At 44.2% G+C, this 18,218-nt stretch overlaps 1 protein-coding gene across 1 annotated transcript in view; it reads left to right on the plus strand.

Moving 5' to 3' along the window:
- TRIM65 (tripartite motif containing 65) overlaps positions 1–18,218 on the plus strand; it is a 102,487-nt gene that overhangs the window by 12,643 nt on the left and 71,626 nt on the right. Inside the window, exon 2 of the mRNA XM_069752055.1 lies at positions 5,657–5,752. Coding sequence (XP_069608156.1) covers positions 5,657–5,752 — 96 coding nt within the window. The remainder of the gene's footprint in view (positions 1–5,656; positions 5,753–18,218) is intronic.

An 18,218-nucleotide genomic window follows, 5' to 3' on the forward strand; every position in this document is an offset into this window, starting at 1 on the left:
GGGAGGTTATGGGGTCTAATCACTTATACCGCATAAGGAACGGCGTAAAAAAAACAATCTCTGAGTTGCTGGTTTTTGTTTATTCTGCCACCCAAAAATTGGAATAGAAAGCCATCAAAAAATATTATGTTTCCAATAAGGGTACTAATAAAAACTCCGACTCATCCCGTAAAAAACAAGCCCTCACATGACTGTTGGCAGAAACATAGGAAAAAGGGGTCTTTTAGTGTGTGATATTAGCAAAACCTAAAAAAACTTTATAAATCTGGTATTGCTGTATTCGCACGAAACCTGAAGAATAAAGTCAACTAATCGCTTATACTGCACGAGGAGCGGCGTAACAAATAAATAGAACCAATTCTTCACCTGCTGTTGATTTGTTCATTCTGCCTCCCAAAAATCGCAGTAAGGCGCAGCTTACATTTATCCTGCACTCTACACTGTGCACTTATACCGGGGTTTCTGTGGAAATCTCTGAGATAATTGATCCCCCGGCAGAAGATTCCCTATAATAAGGCAGATGGAGGCACTGTGAACTTTGTCTGGCTTGTGATCTGTCGGTGTCTGACTTTTTAGTCGTGTGTAAAAGCACGGTCTTCCACAGTTTTCAGTTTTGTGCTCTTCTGAAATGCCGAACAGAAGCCACACACAGTCCAGAATAACTCTGCTGCCTCATTAGTGAATTGATCCCTCGGGAGTTGCATCCAAATCATGTATTTTGTAGCTTTAGATGAAAACCTTTATGTAAGGCCGGCGTCACACACAGCGTAAAACAATACGGTCCGTATATTACGGCCGTAATACGCTGAAAAGTCCCGAAAATAGTGGTCCGTAGCTCCTCCGTAGGCAGGGTGTGTCACCGTTTTTTGCGCATGGCATCCTCCGTATGTAATCCATATGGCAGCCGTACTGCGTGTTTTTATCGCAGGCTTGCCAAACCGACATACGCCTATACAAGGGATCCATGTGTTAAAAAAAATAAAAACATATATACTGTCTATATATATATATATATATATATATATATATATATATATATATATATATATATGTCAGTAGACACATATATATATATATATATTATTCCTTCATACAGCGCGAGATAGCAAAAAGCCGGTAATTCAATTACCGGCTTTTGCTTTCTCCTTCCTAAACCCGACATGATATGAGACATGGTTTACATACAGTAAACCATCTCATATCACCATTTTTTTTGCATAATCCACACTACTAATGTTAGTAGTGTGTATCTGCAAAATTTGGCCGTTCTAGCTCTTAAAATAAAGGGTTAAATGGCGGAAAAAATTGGCGTGGGCTCCCGCGCAATTTTCTCCGCCAGAGTAGTAAAGCCAGTGACTGAGGGCAGATATTAATAGCCTGGAGAGGGTCCACGGTTATTGGCCCCCCCCTGGCTAAAAACACCTGCCCCCAGCCACCCCAGAAAAGGCACATCTGGAAGATGTGCCTATTCTGGCACTTGGCCACTCTCTTCCCATTCCCGTGTAGCGGTGGGATATGGGGTAATGAAGGGTTAATGCCACCTTGCTATTGTAAGGTGACATTAAGCCTAATTAATAATGGAGAGGCGTCAATTATGACACCTATCCATTATTAATCCAATTGAATGAAAGGGTTAAAAAAACACACACATTATTAAAAATTATTTTAATTAAATAAAAACAAAGGTTGTTGTAATATTTTATTTAACGCCCAATCCAATCACTGAAGACCCTCGCTCTGTAAAAGAAAAAACATAATAAACCAACAATATACTTACCTTCCGCAGGCTTTCTAGGAAAGTTCCCACGATCTATGAACAGCCAGCAGAGGGCGCCTCACCGCAAATGAAGCTAAATATAGATCAATGACCTATATTTAGCTTCATTCCCCGGGGTTTTGCAGCAAGGAGCAGCCTGCATTAGCGGAACTCCTTGCTGCAAAATGTTTTAACCCCTTCAGAAGGATTTACATCGTTGGACTTTACAGATCTGCGGAAGGTAAGTATATTGTTGGTTTATTATGTTTTTTCTTTTACAGAACGAGGGTCTTCAGTGACTGGATTGGGCGTTAAATAAAATATTACAACAACCATTGTTTTTATTTCATTAAAATAATTTTGAATAATGTGTGTGTGTTTTTTTAACCCTTTCATTCAATTGGATTAATAATGGATAGGTGTCATAATTGACGCCTCTCCATTATTAATTAGGCTTAATGTCACCTTACAATAGCAAGGTGGCATTAATCTTTCATTACCCCATATCCCACCGCTACACGGGAATGGGAAGAGAGTGGCCAAGTGCCAGAATAGGCGCATCTTCCAGATGTGCCTTTTCTGGGGTGGCTGGGGGCAGGTGTTTTTAGCCAGGAGGGGCCAATAACCGTGGACCCTCTCCAGGCTATTAATATCTGCCCTCAGTCACTGGCTTTACTACTCTGGCGGAGAAAATTGCGCGGGAGCCCACGCCAATTTTTTCCGCCATTTAACCCTTTAATTTAGTAGATAGAACGGCCAAATTTTGCAGATACACACTACTGACAGTAGTGTGGAATCTGCAAAAAAAAGGAGAGAAGACATGGTTTACTGTATGTAAACCATGTCTCAAATCATGTCGGGTTTAGGAAGGAGAAAAAAAAAGCCGGTAATTGAATTACCGGCTTTCAAGCTGTATAGCGCTGGAATAAATATTAATATATATACATATATGTGTCTCACTGACATATATATATATATATATATATACTAGATGGCAGCCCGATTCTAAAGAATCGGGAGTCTAGAATCCATATATACTTGAAATTCGGCAGGAGCTTGAAGAGCAACGTCACTGGGCCCGCCTCCACGCAGTAGAAACTTGCTGTGAGGTAAAAATTCAAAAATCACACCAAAATGGCGGGCGGAGTGTGTCACAGTACGGCACGTTTCTGATTGGTCGCTCGCAGCAGGCGGCAACCAATCAGACACTGGACACTGTTGACGTCACTTATCTCCGGACATTAGCTCCGGACATTAGCTCCGGACATTAGCTCCGGACAAAGCCACGGAAGTTGGCACAAATTGCAGGAAGTAGTATTCTAGGCAATTATATATAAGATACCTATTCTATGTGTACACATTTATTCTACCTATTGGACTGTAAGCTGTCAGTGTGATTTTACTGTACACCGCACTGAATTACCGGCTTTTCTCTCTAATACCGCTGCGTATTTCTCGCAAGTCACACTCCTTGTCCGTGTGTAATCCGTATTTTTCACGCTTCCATAGACTTTCATTGGCGTATTTCTTGCGCAGTACGGTGACAAACGCAGCATGCTGCGATTTTCTACGGCCGTAGAAAGCCGTATAATACTGATCAGTAAAATACGGCAGATAGGAGCAGGGGCATAGAGAATAATTGTGCCTTTTTTTTGCGAGTTTTACGGACGTAGTTTCTGCGCTCTTACGTCCGTAAAACTCGCAAGTGTGACGCCGGCCTAAGTGCTCAGTGTAGAGTGCAAGATAAATATAATCTGATCCAAAATGCCACCAATAAAAGCTTCTACTCAATACACAAAAAACAAGTTCCTACTTAGGTCTGTCATCTGTTAACTGAACTATAGGGGTGTCCACATTACTGGTATTACAAAGGCTTTGGAACACTTTACATGGCTCCCTCCAAAAGAAATCCAGCTCCCAAATCCAAACGCCCCCCTCTTCCTGAGCCCCACATGTGCCTAATCCACAGTTAGCATCCATATGTGTGGTATTACTGTAGCTATGAGAGCCCACTTCATTTAGGCCGGGTTCACACTTGCGTTTGGGTAGAGTGCGTAGGGCTGCGTACTTCCTTAAGCTCCGCCTACTTCTGAACGTCTTCTCTTAAGCTCCGCCTACTTCTGTATGCGTCCTGTGTACCTATCTTTAACATTGGGTATGCACGGACATGTGTTGTATGCGGATGCGTCCGCAAGAGTCGTTTTGACATGCACGAAGATGATGATCTCATCGGAGTTAAGGACTGGCTAGCGGCTCTCCTGACCTGAATGTGACAGCTTCATGTATTTCTATTCAGCTGTCATGCTCGGAGCAGGAGAGGTGCTGGTCAGCCCATGCACTGCTATTCTATAATCGCCTGTGTTATATGGCTGTCTGGCAGCTTTCAACTTTAGGGCGCAATTAGTTATACAGCTGTCCGACTTTGTCCATATACACATTGTACATGGAAAGCTGCCAATCAGTCGTGTGAGCAGGGTTGTAGAGAGCTCAGCTTTCAGAGCACTGTTAAATCTGCAGCAGAATAAAAAGTTATTTTGTCAAAACTGCAGCAAGCAGCCCAGTAAGTGATGCATCATTAGAATCAGGGTCTCTGCCTCTACATCATGCTGCTCGCAGGTCGTGTAGCTAAAACCTGGTGATAGATTCCTTCTAATGTGGATTTCTCAATAGATTCATTGCACGATCGAAATTGTGTATGTTATTAAAATAGAAATGTTTGACCTGATGGGACAGGTGTACTCCCTGTCAGAATGTTTTATTCCTGATATTAAGATGAGCATTTTATGATCTTAGCTATACAGTGAAATAGATCATGTGTACATGTGTATGCAGTCTCCACTCTCACCTGCAGCTTGTACTGAAATGTGTGAGATCTCAGCAAGAGGGACACTGAGGAGCTACCAATCAGGCTTGGTAAGTTGAGATGGAGGTAAACTTTCATAAAGGATTATACAGCCATTTTTACACAGATTTTTAAAGTAAGTACAACATCCTCGTGATGTCTAGGATCTATTTAAAAATATATGCAGTTTGCATTTGGGGATTGGGTGACAGACCAGCTTTAAAGGGCATCTGTCAGTAGGATCAACCCTTGTAAGCCGTTTATATGGGCATGCATCTCATAGAAAGTTCATACATGTAATGACTGACACTTTGCTCTCATCATCATACGCAGCATTACAGTGATATCAGATTTAACACAGTACAGCAGAGCTAACACAGTAGAACAGAAGTGAACTTTGTCTCATTACAAACATTTGCAGCAGCATTTGTCCTCTCATTGTGCTGTCAGCTCTGTTGCAGAGCTGTGTCTGATTATAACTAACACAGTGCAGCAGAGTTGAACGGTGTCTCATTACAAATACAACAAGCACATTTGCAGCTATCGGCTCTGCTGTACTGCCCTTCCCCCACACTAGCTGCCTGTGAGAAGGAAGCTGAAGTACTGTGAGTGGACCGCAGCTGCAAATATTTTTGTAATGAGGCACAGTTCACTGCTGTTGTGCTGTGTTAGTTCTGATCTCCCTGCAGAGCTGTGTATGATTATGAAAGCGAAGTGTCAGTCAATACATGTCTCACTGGTAATGCCTTCTTTTATTTAAAATAACCTCTGAAGGCAGATTCTCAGGGAGATCTGTGTCCAGCCCATAGTTCTGAACAGCTTATTTACATATAAAAAAAAGGTGGATTACTGTGGAATAAGACATCAGATCGCAGATATCAGGGTGTCACTTTATTCAGCTTCCTATGACCTACATGCCCACGTAGACAGCATGGGAGGGTTGATCCTATTCTTTTTAAGTCAACCCTGTTGCTAGATGTGACAAGTAATCCATTCATCCTATACCTGTATAATGCTGTTTTTTATTTCATACATTTTCTTTATTTCCACACAAACAGAAGAAACTCTCAAATGACTTGATAGCCAGCGTCCATCAACAGAAGCATACGGAAGAAGAGATTGAAAAATGGAAGTGTAAAATAGAAGACATTAAGGTAGTATGCATGCAGCAGGGTTACTGTACCTGTTATTGTGCTTTGCTGGAGATTTCTAGTGAATGGGGCACAGCAGTGCTGGGGGTTCTGTGCTCTTTAGAGCATTTTTGCTTCAGCGTGAGATCGAAGCTCAAAGAATGTTATATGATTATTTTATATATGACGTGCTAGAAGGCTTCTACTTATAAGTGCTATTTTAAGGTGGCTGTGTCGTGCCATGCTTCTCAAACTCTGAGGGTATGTGCACACGTCAGGATTTTTTCCTGACAAAATCCTGAGTATCCTGCCAGAAATCCGCGTGCTTTTTTCACGTGGATTTCTCGCGGAATTTGCGCGTTTTTTTGCACGGATTTTGCGCGGATTTTTTGCGTTTTTTTTCTTTTTCTGAATGACCTTTTTGATAGGAAATCCGCAAAAAATCCGGAAAAAGATAGAGCATGTCCGGATTTTTTGCGGGATGCGTTTTTTTTGCGGAAAAAAACGCTAACATCTGCACAAAAAATGCGGAATGCATTCTAAAAGATAGGATGCATAATGTTAGCATTTTTTTACCGGATTTATAGCGTTTTTATGGCAAAATTCCGCAAAAAAAACGCTAAAAATCCTGACCTGTGCACATACCCTGAGACATGTCTTGTCAGCTGGTGTGGCAGAGGTTCGTTCTTGTGTTAGGCTTTGCGAAAAGTTGGGACTCCAGAGCACAAACTACACATTTAGAAAGCAGGCAAAGGGAAGAAAGTCCCTCTGTCCTAGAATCGGAGACGCAGCGATGTCATGCAGCGATGCCTACAACCTTCACTGACCCTGCTGCCTCCTCACCACTACCGAAGCTACCGCCTCACCAACATCGGAGCTCCTGCAACCATCAACCTATTGTCTCCTTCCCCTTCATCCTGTAGACTGTAAGCTCGCAAGTTTGTTTTATCAGAAGGAGATTATCACTCTCATCTTATTGAAACAAACACACAACCCAGTAAGTGACCCATCCCTGTAACCAGGGTCCCATCACTTACATCATGCTGCTCTCAGATTACATAGTAAAAACATGGTGACACATTCCCTTTAAATCTATGTGCACATGGCGACTTATCGCTGAGTTCTATAGGAAGAAGTTATGGGAAGCATCTTCTTTGTCATTTTTTTATCATTGTGGTGGCTTGGCTGCTCAATTTGTTGACTACCACATATACTCAAGCATAAGCCAACCCGAGTATAAGCCGAAGTTCCTAATTTTACCACAAAAAACTGTGAAAACTTATTGACTCGAGTCTAAGCCTGGTATGCATTGTCCCCTCATCCTCATCCTGGTATGCATGGCCTCCTCATCCCCATCCTGGTATGCATGGCTCCTCATCCCCAACCTGGCATGCATTGTCCCCTCATCCCTATCCTTGTCTGCATGGCTTCTCATCCCTATCCTTGTCTGCATGGCCCAATCCCTATCCTTGTATGCATGGTCCCATCCATATCCTGGTATGATTGGCCTCCATCCCTATCCTTGTATGCATCGCCCCATCCCTATCCTGGTATGATTTGCCTCCATCTCTATCCTTGTATGCATGGCTCCATCCCTATCCTTGAATGCATGGCTCCATCCCTATCCTTGAATGCATGGCTCCATCCCTATTCTTGAATGCATGGTCCCATCCCTATCCTGGTATGATTGGCCTCCATCCCTATCCTTGTATGCATGGCTCCATCCATATCCTTGTATGCATGGCTCCATCCCTATCCTTGAATGCATGGCTCCATCTCTGTCCTTGAACGCATGGCCCCATCCCTATCTTTGTTTGCATGGCTCCATCCCTATCCTTGTATGCATGGCCCCATCCCTATCTGTGTATGCATGACCCCATCCTTATCCTGGTATGATTGGCCCCCCATCAAAAAATATAAAAAAAATAAACCATTATACTTATCTTCCTGTGCTCCCTCGCAGCGTCTTGTTCCGGTGCCAGCAGCTGCTGTATGCTTGAAAGCAGCGCATGGCAGGGATGTCATGCGCTGCTCAGAAGCAGAGCACAGCTGCCGGAATACTCACCGCTCCCCACTCGGGAACTATGTGCGTGGAGGGCAGTGAGTATTAAGTAGCGTGCACAGTGTCAGCCACTGGGCGGTCACGTGTGCCGCTACTTAAGAGAAATGAATATTCATTTATATCCATGCCCATGATAGTGGAGAGAGGTGAATATTGATTTCTCTTAAGTAGCGGTCACACGTGACCATCCGGCAGCTGCAGTAGACGGTTGTGGCTGACACTGTGTGCGCTTTTACAGAGAACTACATATTATAATAATAATAATTTGCCAGTGCAGTGAATATTCATTTCTCTTTAGCATTTGGAACATGAGTTAGCCGCAGCAGCCAGCTCCTGCCTTCTTTTGTTAATTTACATAATTTTAAGAACCATTAAAAAATTATGCACCCCTTCTGAGGAAGATTCAACATCAAAACGTGCGTCAAGGGGTACGCTTGACGTGACCACACACAGGGTATCTATACTGGTTCTTGGTATCTATATTGTTCATTGTCACTACCTTGGGCTATGGTGTGCACATTACTATCTCTGTTTTCCCCTGGAAGCTGTGTACTTCTTATTGATACTCTGTGCTCCCAGGTGAAATCTGACAAAGCTAATATAACATTATATAGATAGGTAGATATCACCCCTAATTGTGCATGACCATCTCTTATAAACCTTGCATCCTTGTACACCATTCAACCATTTTGCATTATGCACTTTATTTTGCATGTAATTTATATATATAATTGTCTAAGGTCCATTTCCGTCTTTTTGTCTGTAACGGAAATCTTCCGTCGCTGATTGGTCGCGCCCAGCCGGCCGCGACCAATCAGCGACAGGCTTTACTATTGATGCTGCACATGCAGCATCAATAGTAAAAAGATATGTTAAAAATAATAAAAAAATAAACAATTGTGCTATTCTCACCTTCCGGCGGCCCCCGAGGCCTTCCCCATCCTCGCAATGCTCTCGGCAGCTCCGTTCCAAGTAATGCTTTGCGAAATGACCCCAGATGACGTAGGATCACGCGAGACCGCTACGTCATCACGGGTTATTGCCGCAAAGCATCACTGGGAACGGACCTGGCGAGAGCATTGCTAACTCCTGGGCTGGATCCAGGGGCTGCCGGAAGGTGAGTATATAACTATTTTTTATTTTAATTCTTTTTTTAACAGGGATATGGTGCCCACACTGCTATATACTATGTGGGCTGTGCTATATACTACGTGGGCTGTGTTATATACTCTATGGCTGTGCTATATACTACGTAGCTGCTATATACTACGTGGCTGTGCTACATAGTATGTGCACTGTGCTATATACGTGCTATATACTACGTGGATTGTGCTATATACTACGTGGACTGTGCTATATACTACATGCACTGTGCTATATACTACGTGGGCTGTGTTATATACTACGTGGACTGTACTATATACTACGTGGGCTGTGTTATATACTATGTGGACTGTACTATATACTACGTGGACTGCTATATACTACGTGGCTGTGTTATATACTACGTGGACTGTACTATATACTACGTCGACTACTATATACTACGTGGAATGCGCTATATACTACGTTGTTATGATCAGGTGACCTTGGAGCCGCATGGAACTTTCTCTGGAGTAGGTGGTAACTATACTGACAGCAAACCCTGATCTTAACACCGCAACTAGAAGTAGCCGTGGGGTGTGCCTAACAAAACCTAGACACCTCGACACAGCCGGAGGACTAAATACCCCTATAGATGGAAATAGGAATTCTACCTTGCCTCAGAGCAGAACCCCAAAGAATAGGCAGCCCCCCACAAATAATGACTGTGAGTAGTAGAGGAAAAGACACACGCAGGCAGGAAACAGGATTTAGCAAAAGAGGCCACGCTAGCTAAAATAGGAAAGGATAGGACAGGATACTAAGCGGTCAGTATTAAAATCCTTCCAAAAATATCCACAGCAGAAAATACAAAAACTCCACCATCTAACTAAAGATGCGGAGCGTATATCTGCAACTCCAGAGAATCCAACAAGACTGAGAAAACACTGACACAGTCTAAGCTGGACAAGAGAAAACAAATGAATAGCACAGAAAATAAGCACACTGCATGTGTGCCACAGAAAAAGAAACAGACACTTATCTTTGCTGAATTGGCAGCTAAGCTGGAGAAGCCAGAAAGAGATCCAACACTTCCCAAGAAACATTGACAACTGGCAAGGACTAAAGAATCCTGCACACCTAAATATCCCAGTCAGAACTGCAATCAGCAGATACACCTGGCCAGGACTGCGACTGAGAGACAACTGCATTCCCACCTACAACCACTGGAGGGAACCCAAAAGCAGAATTCACAACAGTACCCCCCCTTGAGGAGGGGTCACCGAACCCTCACCAGGGCCCCCAGGACGATCAGGATGAGCCAGATGAAAGGCACGGACCATATCAGCAGCATGGACATCAGAGGCAAAAACCCAAGAATTATCCTCCTGGCCATAACCCTTCCATTTGACAAGGTACTGAAGCCTCCGCCTCGAAAAACGAGAATCCAAAATCTTCTCAACCACATACTCCAACTCTCCATCAACCAACACAGGGGCCAGAGGATCAACAGAGGGAACAACGGGCACCACATATTTCCGCAATAAAGATCTATGGAAGACATTATGGATAACAAAAGAGGCCGGAAGCGCCAGACGAAAAGACACCGGATTAATAATCTCAGAAATCTTATAAGGACCAATAAACCGAAGCTTAAACTTAGGGGAAGAAACCTTCATAGGAACATGACGGGAAGACAACCAGACCAGATCCCCAACCTGAAGCCGGGAACCAACACACCGACGACGGTTAGCAAAACGTTGAGCCTCCTCCTGAGACAGCACCAAATTGTCCACCACATGAGCCCAAATCTGCTGCAACCTGTCAACCACAGAATCCACACCAGGACAGTCAGAAGGCTCAACCTGCCCAGAAGAAAAACGAGGATGAAAACCAAAATTACAAAAGAAAGGCGAAACCAAAGTAGCCGAACTAGCCCGATTATTAAGGGCAAACTCGGCCAATGGCAAAAAGGCCACCCAATCATTCTGATCAGCAGACACAAAGCATCTCAAATAAGTCTCCAAAGTCTGATTAGTTCGCTCGGTCTGGCCATTTGTCTGAGGATGAAATGCAGAAGAAAAAGACAAATCAATGCCCAGCCTAGCACAAAAGGCCCGCCAAAACCTAGAAACAAACTGGGAACCTCTGTCGGACACAATATTCTCCGGAATACCATGCAAACGAACCACATGCTGAAAAAACAATGGAACCAAATCTGAAGAGGAAGGCAATTTAGGCAAAGGCACCAAATGAACCATCTTAGAGAACCGGTCACAAACAACCCAGATAACAGACATCTTCTGGGAGACCGGAAGATCAGAAATAAAATCCATCGAAATATGCGTCCAGGGCCTCTCAGGGACTGGCAATGGCAAAAGCAACCCACTAGCACAGGAACAACAACAAGGCTTGGCCCGCGCACAAGTCCCACAGGACTGCACAAAAGAACGCACATCACGCGACAAAGAAGGCCACCAAAAGGACCTACCAACCAAGTCTCTGGTACCAAAAATACCAGGATGACCAGCCAACACAGAACAGTGAACCTAAGAACATCAGCACCTTTCTTCGTCAAATCGGTCAAGGGTTTAACCACGCTGGAAAAATTAGCAATGAATTGGCGATAAAAATTTGCAAAACCCAAAAATTTCTGAAGGCTCTTCACGGATGTGGGCTGAATCCAATCATGAATGGCTTGAACCTTAACCGGATCCATCTCTATAGACGAGGGAGAAAAAATAAAGCCCAAAAAAGAAACCTTCTGCACCCCAAAGAGACACTTAGACCCTTTCACAAACAAAGCATTGTCACGAAGGATCTGAAATACCATCCTGGCCTGTTGCACATGAGACTCCCAATCATCGGAAAAAATCAAAATATCGTCCAGGTATACAATCAAGAATTTATCAAGATAAGTCCGGAAGATATCATGCATGAAGGACTGAAAAACAGATGAAGCATTAGAGAGTCCGAATGGCATCACAAGGTATTCAAAATGGCCTTCGGGCGTGTTAAATGCAGTTTTCCATTCACCACCCTTAATACAAACAAGATTATATGCCCCCCGAAGGTCAATCTTCGTAAACCAACTAGCTCCCTTAATCCTAGCAAACAAATCGGAAAGCAAAGGTAAAGGGTATTGAAACCTGACCGTAATCTTATTCAAGAGGCGATAATCAATACAGGGTCTCAAGGAACCATCTTTTTTAACAACAAAAAAGAACCCCGCTCCCAACGGTGAAGAAGATGCTCGAATATGCCCTTTCTCCAAAGACTCCTTAATATAGCTCCGCATGGCAGTATGTTCAGGCACAGACAGGTTGAAAAGTCAACCCTTAGGAAACTTACAGCCTGGAATCAAGTCAATAGCACAATCGCAGTCCCTGTGCGGTGGAAGGAAACTGGACTTGGGCTCATCGAATACATCCTGAAAATCAGACAAAAACTCTGGAATTTCAGAAGAGGAAGAAGAGGAGATTGACATCAAAGGAACATCATTATGAACCCCCTGACAACCCCAACTAGTCACAGACATGGACTTCCAATCCAACACAGGATTATGTACCTGCAACCACGGAAAACCCAGCACGATAGCATCATGCAAATTATGCAACACCAGAAATCGACAATCTTCCTGATGGGCTGGCGCCATGCGCATGGTCACCTGTGTCCAAAACTGGGGCTTATTTTTAGCCAAGGGTGTAGCATCAATGCCCTTTAAAGGAATAGGGTTCTGCAAAGGCTGCAAGGGAAAACCACAACGCTTGGAAGTCCATTAAGTTCAAGGCGGCGCCTGAATCCACAAACGCCATGACAGAAAATGATGACAATGAGCAGATCAAGGACACAGATAACACAAATTTAGGTTGTACAGTACTGATGGTAATTGAACTGGCGATCCTCTTTGTCCCCTTAGGGCAGACAGAAATAACATGAGAAGCGTCGCCACAATAATAACACAACCTATTCTGACGTCTGAAACCTTGTTGTTCCGTTCTAGACAGAATCCTATCACACTGCATTGGCTCAGGAATTTGCTCTGAGGATAACGCCACAGCGCACACAGTTCTGCGCTCCCGCAAGCGCCTGTCAATCTGAATGGCCAGAGACATAGAATCACTCAGACCGGATGGCGTGGGTAACCCCACCATAACATCTTTAACGGATTCAGAAAGATCCTTTCTGAAAATTGCCGCCAAAGCATCATTATTCCATTTAGTCAACACAGACCATTTTCTGAATTTCTGACAATACAATTCTGCCGCCTCTTGACCCTGAGACAGGGCCAACAAGGTCTTCTCAGCTTGATCCACAGAATTAGGTTCATCATATAATAATCCTAAAGCCTGAAAAAAGGAGTCTACATTAAGCAAAGCCGGATTCCCAGATTCCAGGGAAAACGCCCAATCCTGCGGGTCGCCACGCAGCAGAGAGATGACGATTTTAACCTGCTGAATGGAATTACCGGAGGATCGAGGTCTCAAAGCAAAAAACAGTTTACAGTTGTTTTTAAAACTCAAAAATTTGGACCTGTCACCAAAAAACAAATCAGGAGTAGGAATCTTCGTTTCTAAGACAGGAGTCTGAACAATATAATCAGAAATACCCTGTACCCTAGCAGCAAGCTGGTCTACACGAGAAGCTAATTCCTGAGCATTCATGCTAGCACAAGGCTCTTCAGCCACCCAGAGATAAAGAGGGAGGAGAAGACAAAGTAGACTGAAGAAAAAAAAATGGCTCAATACCTTTCTTCCCTTCTGAGATGCATTTAACTCATTATGGGCCAGTTGTACTGTTATGATCAGGTGACCTTGGAGCCGCATAGAACTTTCTCTGGAGTAGGTGGTAACTATACTGACCGCAAACCCTGATCTTAACACCGCAACTAGAAGTAGCCGTGGGGTGTGCCTAACAAAACCTAGACACCTCGACACAGCCGGAGGACTAAATACCCCTATAGATGGAAATAGGAATTCTACCTTGCCTCAGAGCAGAACCCCAAAGAATAGGCAGCCCCCCACAAATAATGACTGTGAGTAGTAGAGGAAAAGACACACGCAGGCAGGAAACAGGATTTAGCAAAAGAGGCCACGCTAGCTAAAATAGGAAAGGCTAGGACAGGATACTAAGCGGTCAGTATTAAAATCCTTCCAAAAATATCCATAGCTGAAAATACAAAAACTCCACCATCTAACTAAAGATGTTGAGCGTATATCTGCAACTCCAGAGAATCCAACAAGACTGAGAAAACACTGACACAGTCTAAGCTGGACAAGAGAAAACAAATGAATAGCACAGAAAATAAGCACACTGCATGTGTGCCACAGAAAAAGAAACAGACACTTATCTTTGCTGAATTGGCAGCTAAGCAGGAGAAGCCAGAAAGAGATCCAACACTTCACAAGAAACATTGACAACTGGCAAGGACTAAAGAATCCTGCACACCTAAATATCCCAGTCAGAACTGCAATCAGCAGATACACCTGGCCAGGACTGCGACTCAGAGACAACTGCATTCCCACCTACAACCACTGGAGGGAACCTGTTGTGAATTCTGTGGCAGAGCTCCCTCCTGTGGTCACAAGTGGTACTTCGGCTGGTTCTCTCTGTGAGCTTCCGTTGGTGGAGGAAAGTGGTACTGCGGCTTCTGAGTTTCCTTCCTCAGGTAGTGTGGTGAAGTCGTTAGGTGCTGCTCTATTTAACTCCACCTAGTGCTTTGATCCTGGCCTCCAGTCAATGTTCTAGTATTGGACCTGTTTCCTCCTGGATCGTTCCTGTGGCCTGCTGCTCTGCATAGCTAAGTTACTCTTTGCTATTTGTTTGCTGTTTTTTTCTTTCCAGCTTGTCAATTTGTTTTTTTCTGCTTGCTGGAAGCTCTGGGACGCATAGGGTGTACCTCCATGCCGTTAGTTCGGTACGGAGGGTCTTTTTGCCCCCTTTGCGTGGTTTTTGTAGGGTTTTGTGTTGACCGCAAAGTTACCTTTCCTATCCTCGCTCTGTTCAGAAAGTTGGGACTCACTTTGCTAAATCTATTTCATCTCTACGTTTGTCTTTTCATCTTAACTCACAGTCATTGTATGTGGGGGCTGCCTTTTCCTTTGGGGTATTTCTCTGAGGCAAGGTAGGCTTATTTTCTATCTTCAGGCTAGCTAGTTTCTCAGGCCGTGCCGAGTTGCATAGGGAGCGTTAGGCGCAATCCACGGCTGCCTTTAGTGTGGTTGGAGAGGATTAGGGATTGCGGTTAGCAGAGTTCCCACGTCTCAGAGCTCGTTCTTGTTTTTTGGGTTATTGCCAGGTCACTGTATGTGCGCTGACCTCTATGTCCATTGTGGTACTGAATTACCTCTCATAACAGTACTGGAGGCCAAAAGTACTAATGATTCTCAATAGAGGGAAAAAAGAAGTTCTGAGACCATTTTTTTTTTCTTTGCACTGTGTTTTGCCTTTTTCTTTTCCCCTAGACATTTGGGTGGTTCAGGACACAGGTGTAGCAATGGACATTAAAGGTCTGTCTTCATGTGTGGATCAGCTCACGGCAAGAGTACAAAGTATTCAAGACTTTGTGGTTCAGAATTCTATGTTAGAACCGAGAATTCCTATTCCTGATTTGTTTTTTTGAGATAGAACTAAATTTCTGAGTTTCAAAAATAATTGTAAACTATTTCTGGCTTTGAAACCTCGCTCCTCTGGTGACCCAGTTCAACAAGTTAGGATCGTTATTTCTTTTTTGCGTGGCGACCCTCAGGACTGGGCATTTTCTCTTGCGTCAGGAGATCCTGCATTAAGTAATATCGATGCATTTTTCCTGGCGCTCGGATTGCTGTACGATGAGCCTAATTCTGTGGATCAGGCAGAGAAGAATTTGCTGGCTCTGTGTCAGAGTCAGGATGAAATAGAGGTATATTGTCAGAAATTTAGAAAGTGGTCCGTACTCACTCAGTGGAATGAAGGTGCGCTCGCAGCTATTTTCAGAAAAGGTCTCTCTGAAGCCCTTAAGGATGTCATGGTGGGATTTCCTATGCCTGCTGGTCTGAATGAGTCTATGTCTTTGGCCATTCAGATCGGTCGACGCTTGCGCGAGCGTAAATCTGTGCACCATTTGGCGGTATTACCTGACCTTAAACCTGAGCCTATGCAGTGCGATAGGACTTTGACCAGAGTTGAACGGCAAGAACACAGACGTCTGAATGGGCTGTGTTTCTACTGTGGTGATTCCACTCATGCTATCTCTGATTGTCCTAAGCGCACTAAGCGGTTCGCTAGGTCTGCCACCATTGGTACGGTACAGTCAAAATTTCTTCTGTCTGTTACCTTGATCTGCTCTTTGTCATCATATTCTGTCATGGCATTTGTGGACTCAGGCGCTGCTCTGAATTTGATGGACTTGGAGTATGCTAGGCGTTGTGTGTTTTTCTTGGAGCCCTTGCAGTGTCCTATTCCATTGAGAGGAATTGATGCTACGCCTTTGGCCAAGAATAAGCCTCAGTACTGGACCCAGCTGACCATGTGCATGGCTCCTGCACATCAGGAGGTTATTCGCTTTCTGGTGTTGCATAATCTGCATGATGTGGTCGTGTTGGGGTTGCCATGGCTACAAGTCCATAATCCAGTATTAGATTGGAAATCCATGTCTGTGTCCAGCTGGGGTTGTCAGGGGGTACATGGTGATGTCCCATTTCTGACTATTTCGTCATCCACCCCTTCTGAGGTTCCTGAGTTCTTGTCTGATTACCGGGATTTATTTGATGAGCCCAAGTCCGATACCCTACCTCCGCATATGGATTGTGATTGTGCTATCGATTTGATTCCTGGTAGTAAATTCCCAAAAGGTCGACTGTTTAATTTATCTGTGCCTGAGCACGCCGCTATGCGGAGTTATGTGAAGGAGTCTTTAGAGAAGGGGCATATTCGCCCGTCATCGTCGCCATTAGGAGCAGGGTTCTTTTTTGTAGCCAAGAAGGATGGTTCACTGAGACCTTGTATTGATTACCGCCTTCTAAATAAGATCACGGTTAAATTTCAGTACCCCTTGCCATTGTTATCTGATTTGTTTGCTCGGATTAAGGGGGCTAGTTGGTTCACCAAGATAGATCTTCATGGTGCGTATAATCTTGTGCGTATTAAGCGAGGCGATGAGTGGAAAACTGCATTTAATACGCCCGAGGGCCATTTTGAGTATCTAGTAATGCCGTTCGGACTTGCCAATGCTCCATCAGTGTTTCAGTCCTTTATGCATGACATCTTCCGAGAGTACCTGGATAAATTCCTGATTGTGTACTTAGGTGACATTTTGATCTTCTCGGATGATTGGGAGTCTCATGTGAAGCAGGTCAGAACGGTGTTTCAGGTCCTGCGTGCTAATTCTTTGTTTGTGAAGGGATCAAAGTGTCTCTTTGGTGTTCAGAAGGTTTCATTTTTGGGGTTCATCTTTTCCCCTTCTACTATCGAGATGGACCCTGTTAAGGTCCAAGCCATCCATAATTGGACTCAGCCGACATCTCTGAAAAGTCTGCAAAAGTTCCTGGGCTTTGCTAATTTTTATCGTCGCTTCATCTGCAATTTTTCTAGTATTGCTAAACCATTGACCGATTTGACCAAGAAAGGTGCTGATGTGGTCAATTGGTCTTCTGCTGCGGTGGAAGCTTTTCAAGAGTTGAAGCGTCGTTTTTCTTCTGCCCCTGTGTTGTGTCAACCAGATGTTTCGCTTCCGTTCCAGGTCGAGGTTGATGCTTCTGAGATTGGAGCAGGGGCTGTTTTGTCGCAGAGAAGTTCTGATTGCTCGGTGATGAAACCATGCGCCTTCTTTTCCAGGAAGTTTTCGCCTGCTGAGCGAAATTATGATGTGGGCAATCGAGAGTTGCTGGCCATGAAGTGGGCATTCGAGGAGTGGCGTCATTGGCTTGAAGGAGCTAAGCATCGCGTGGTGGTCTTGACTGATCATTAGAACTTGACTTATCTCGAGTCCGCCAAGCGGTTGAATCCTAGACAAGCTCGTTGGTCGTTGTTTTTTGCCCGTTTTGACTTTGTGATTTCATACCTTCCGGGCTCTAAAAATGTGAAGGCGGATGCTCTGTCTAGGAGTTTTGTGCCCGACTCTCCGGGTGTATCTGAGCCGGCGGGTATCCTCAAAGAGGGAGTAATTGTGTCTGCCATCTCCCCTGATTTGCGGCGGGTGCTGCAAAAATTTCAGGCTAATAAACCTGATCGTTGCCCAGCGGAGAAACTGTTTGTCCCTGATAGGTGGACGAATAAAGTTATCTCTGAGGTTCATTGTTCGGTGTTGGCTGGTCATCCTGGAATCTTTGGTACCAGAGAGTTAGTGGCTAGATCCTTTTGGTGGCC

Source organism: Ranitomeya imitator, chromosome 2 (genome assembly GCF_032444005.1).
Source record: "Ranitomeya imitator isolate aRanImi1 chromosome 2, aRanImi1.pri, whole genome shotgun sequence".
Taxonomy (NCBI): Eukaryota; Metazoa; Chordata; class Amphibia; order Anura; family Dendrobatidae; genus Ranitomeya; species Ranitomeya imitator.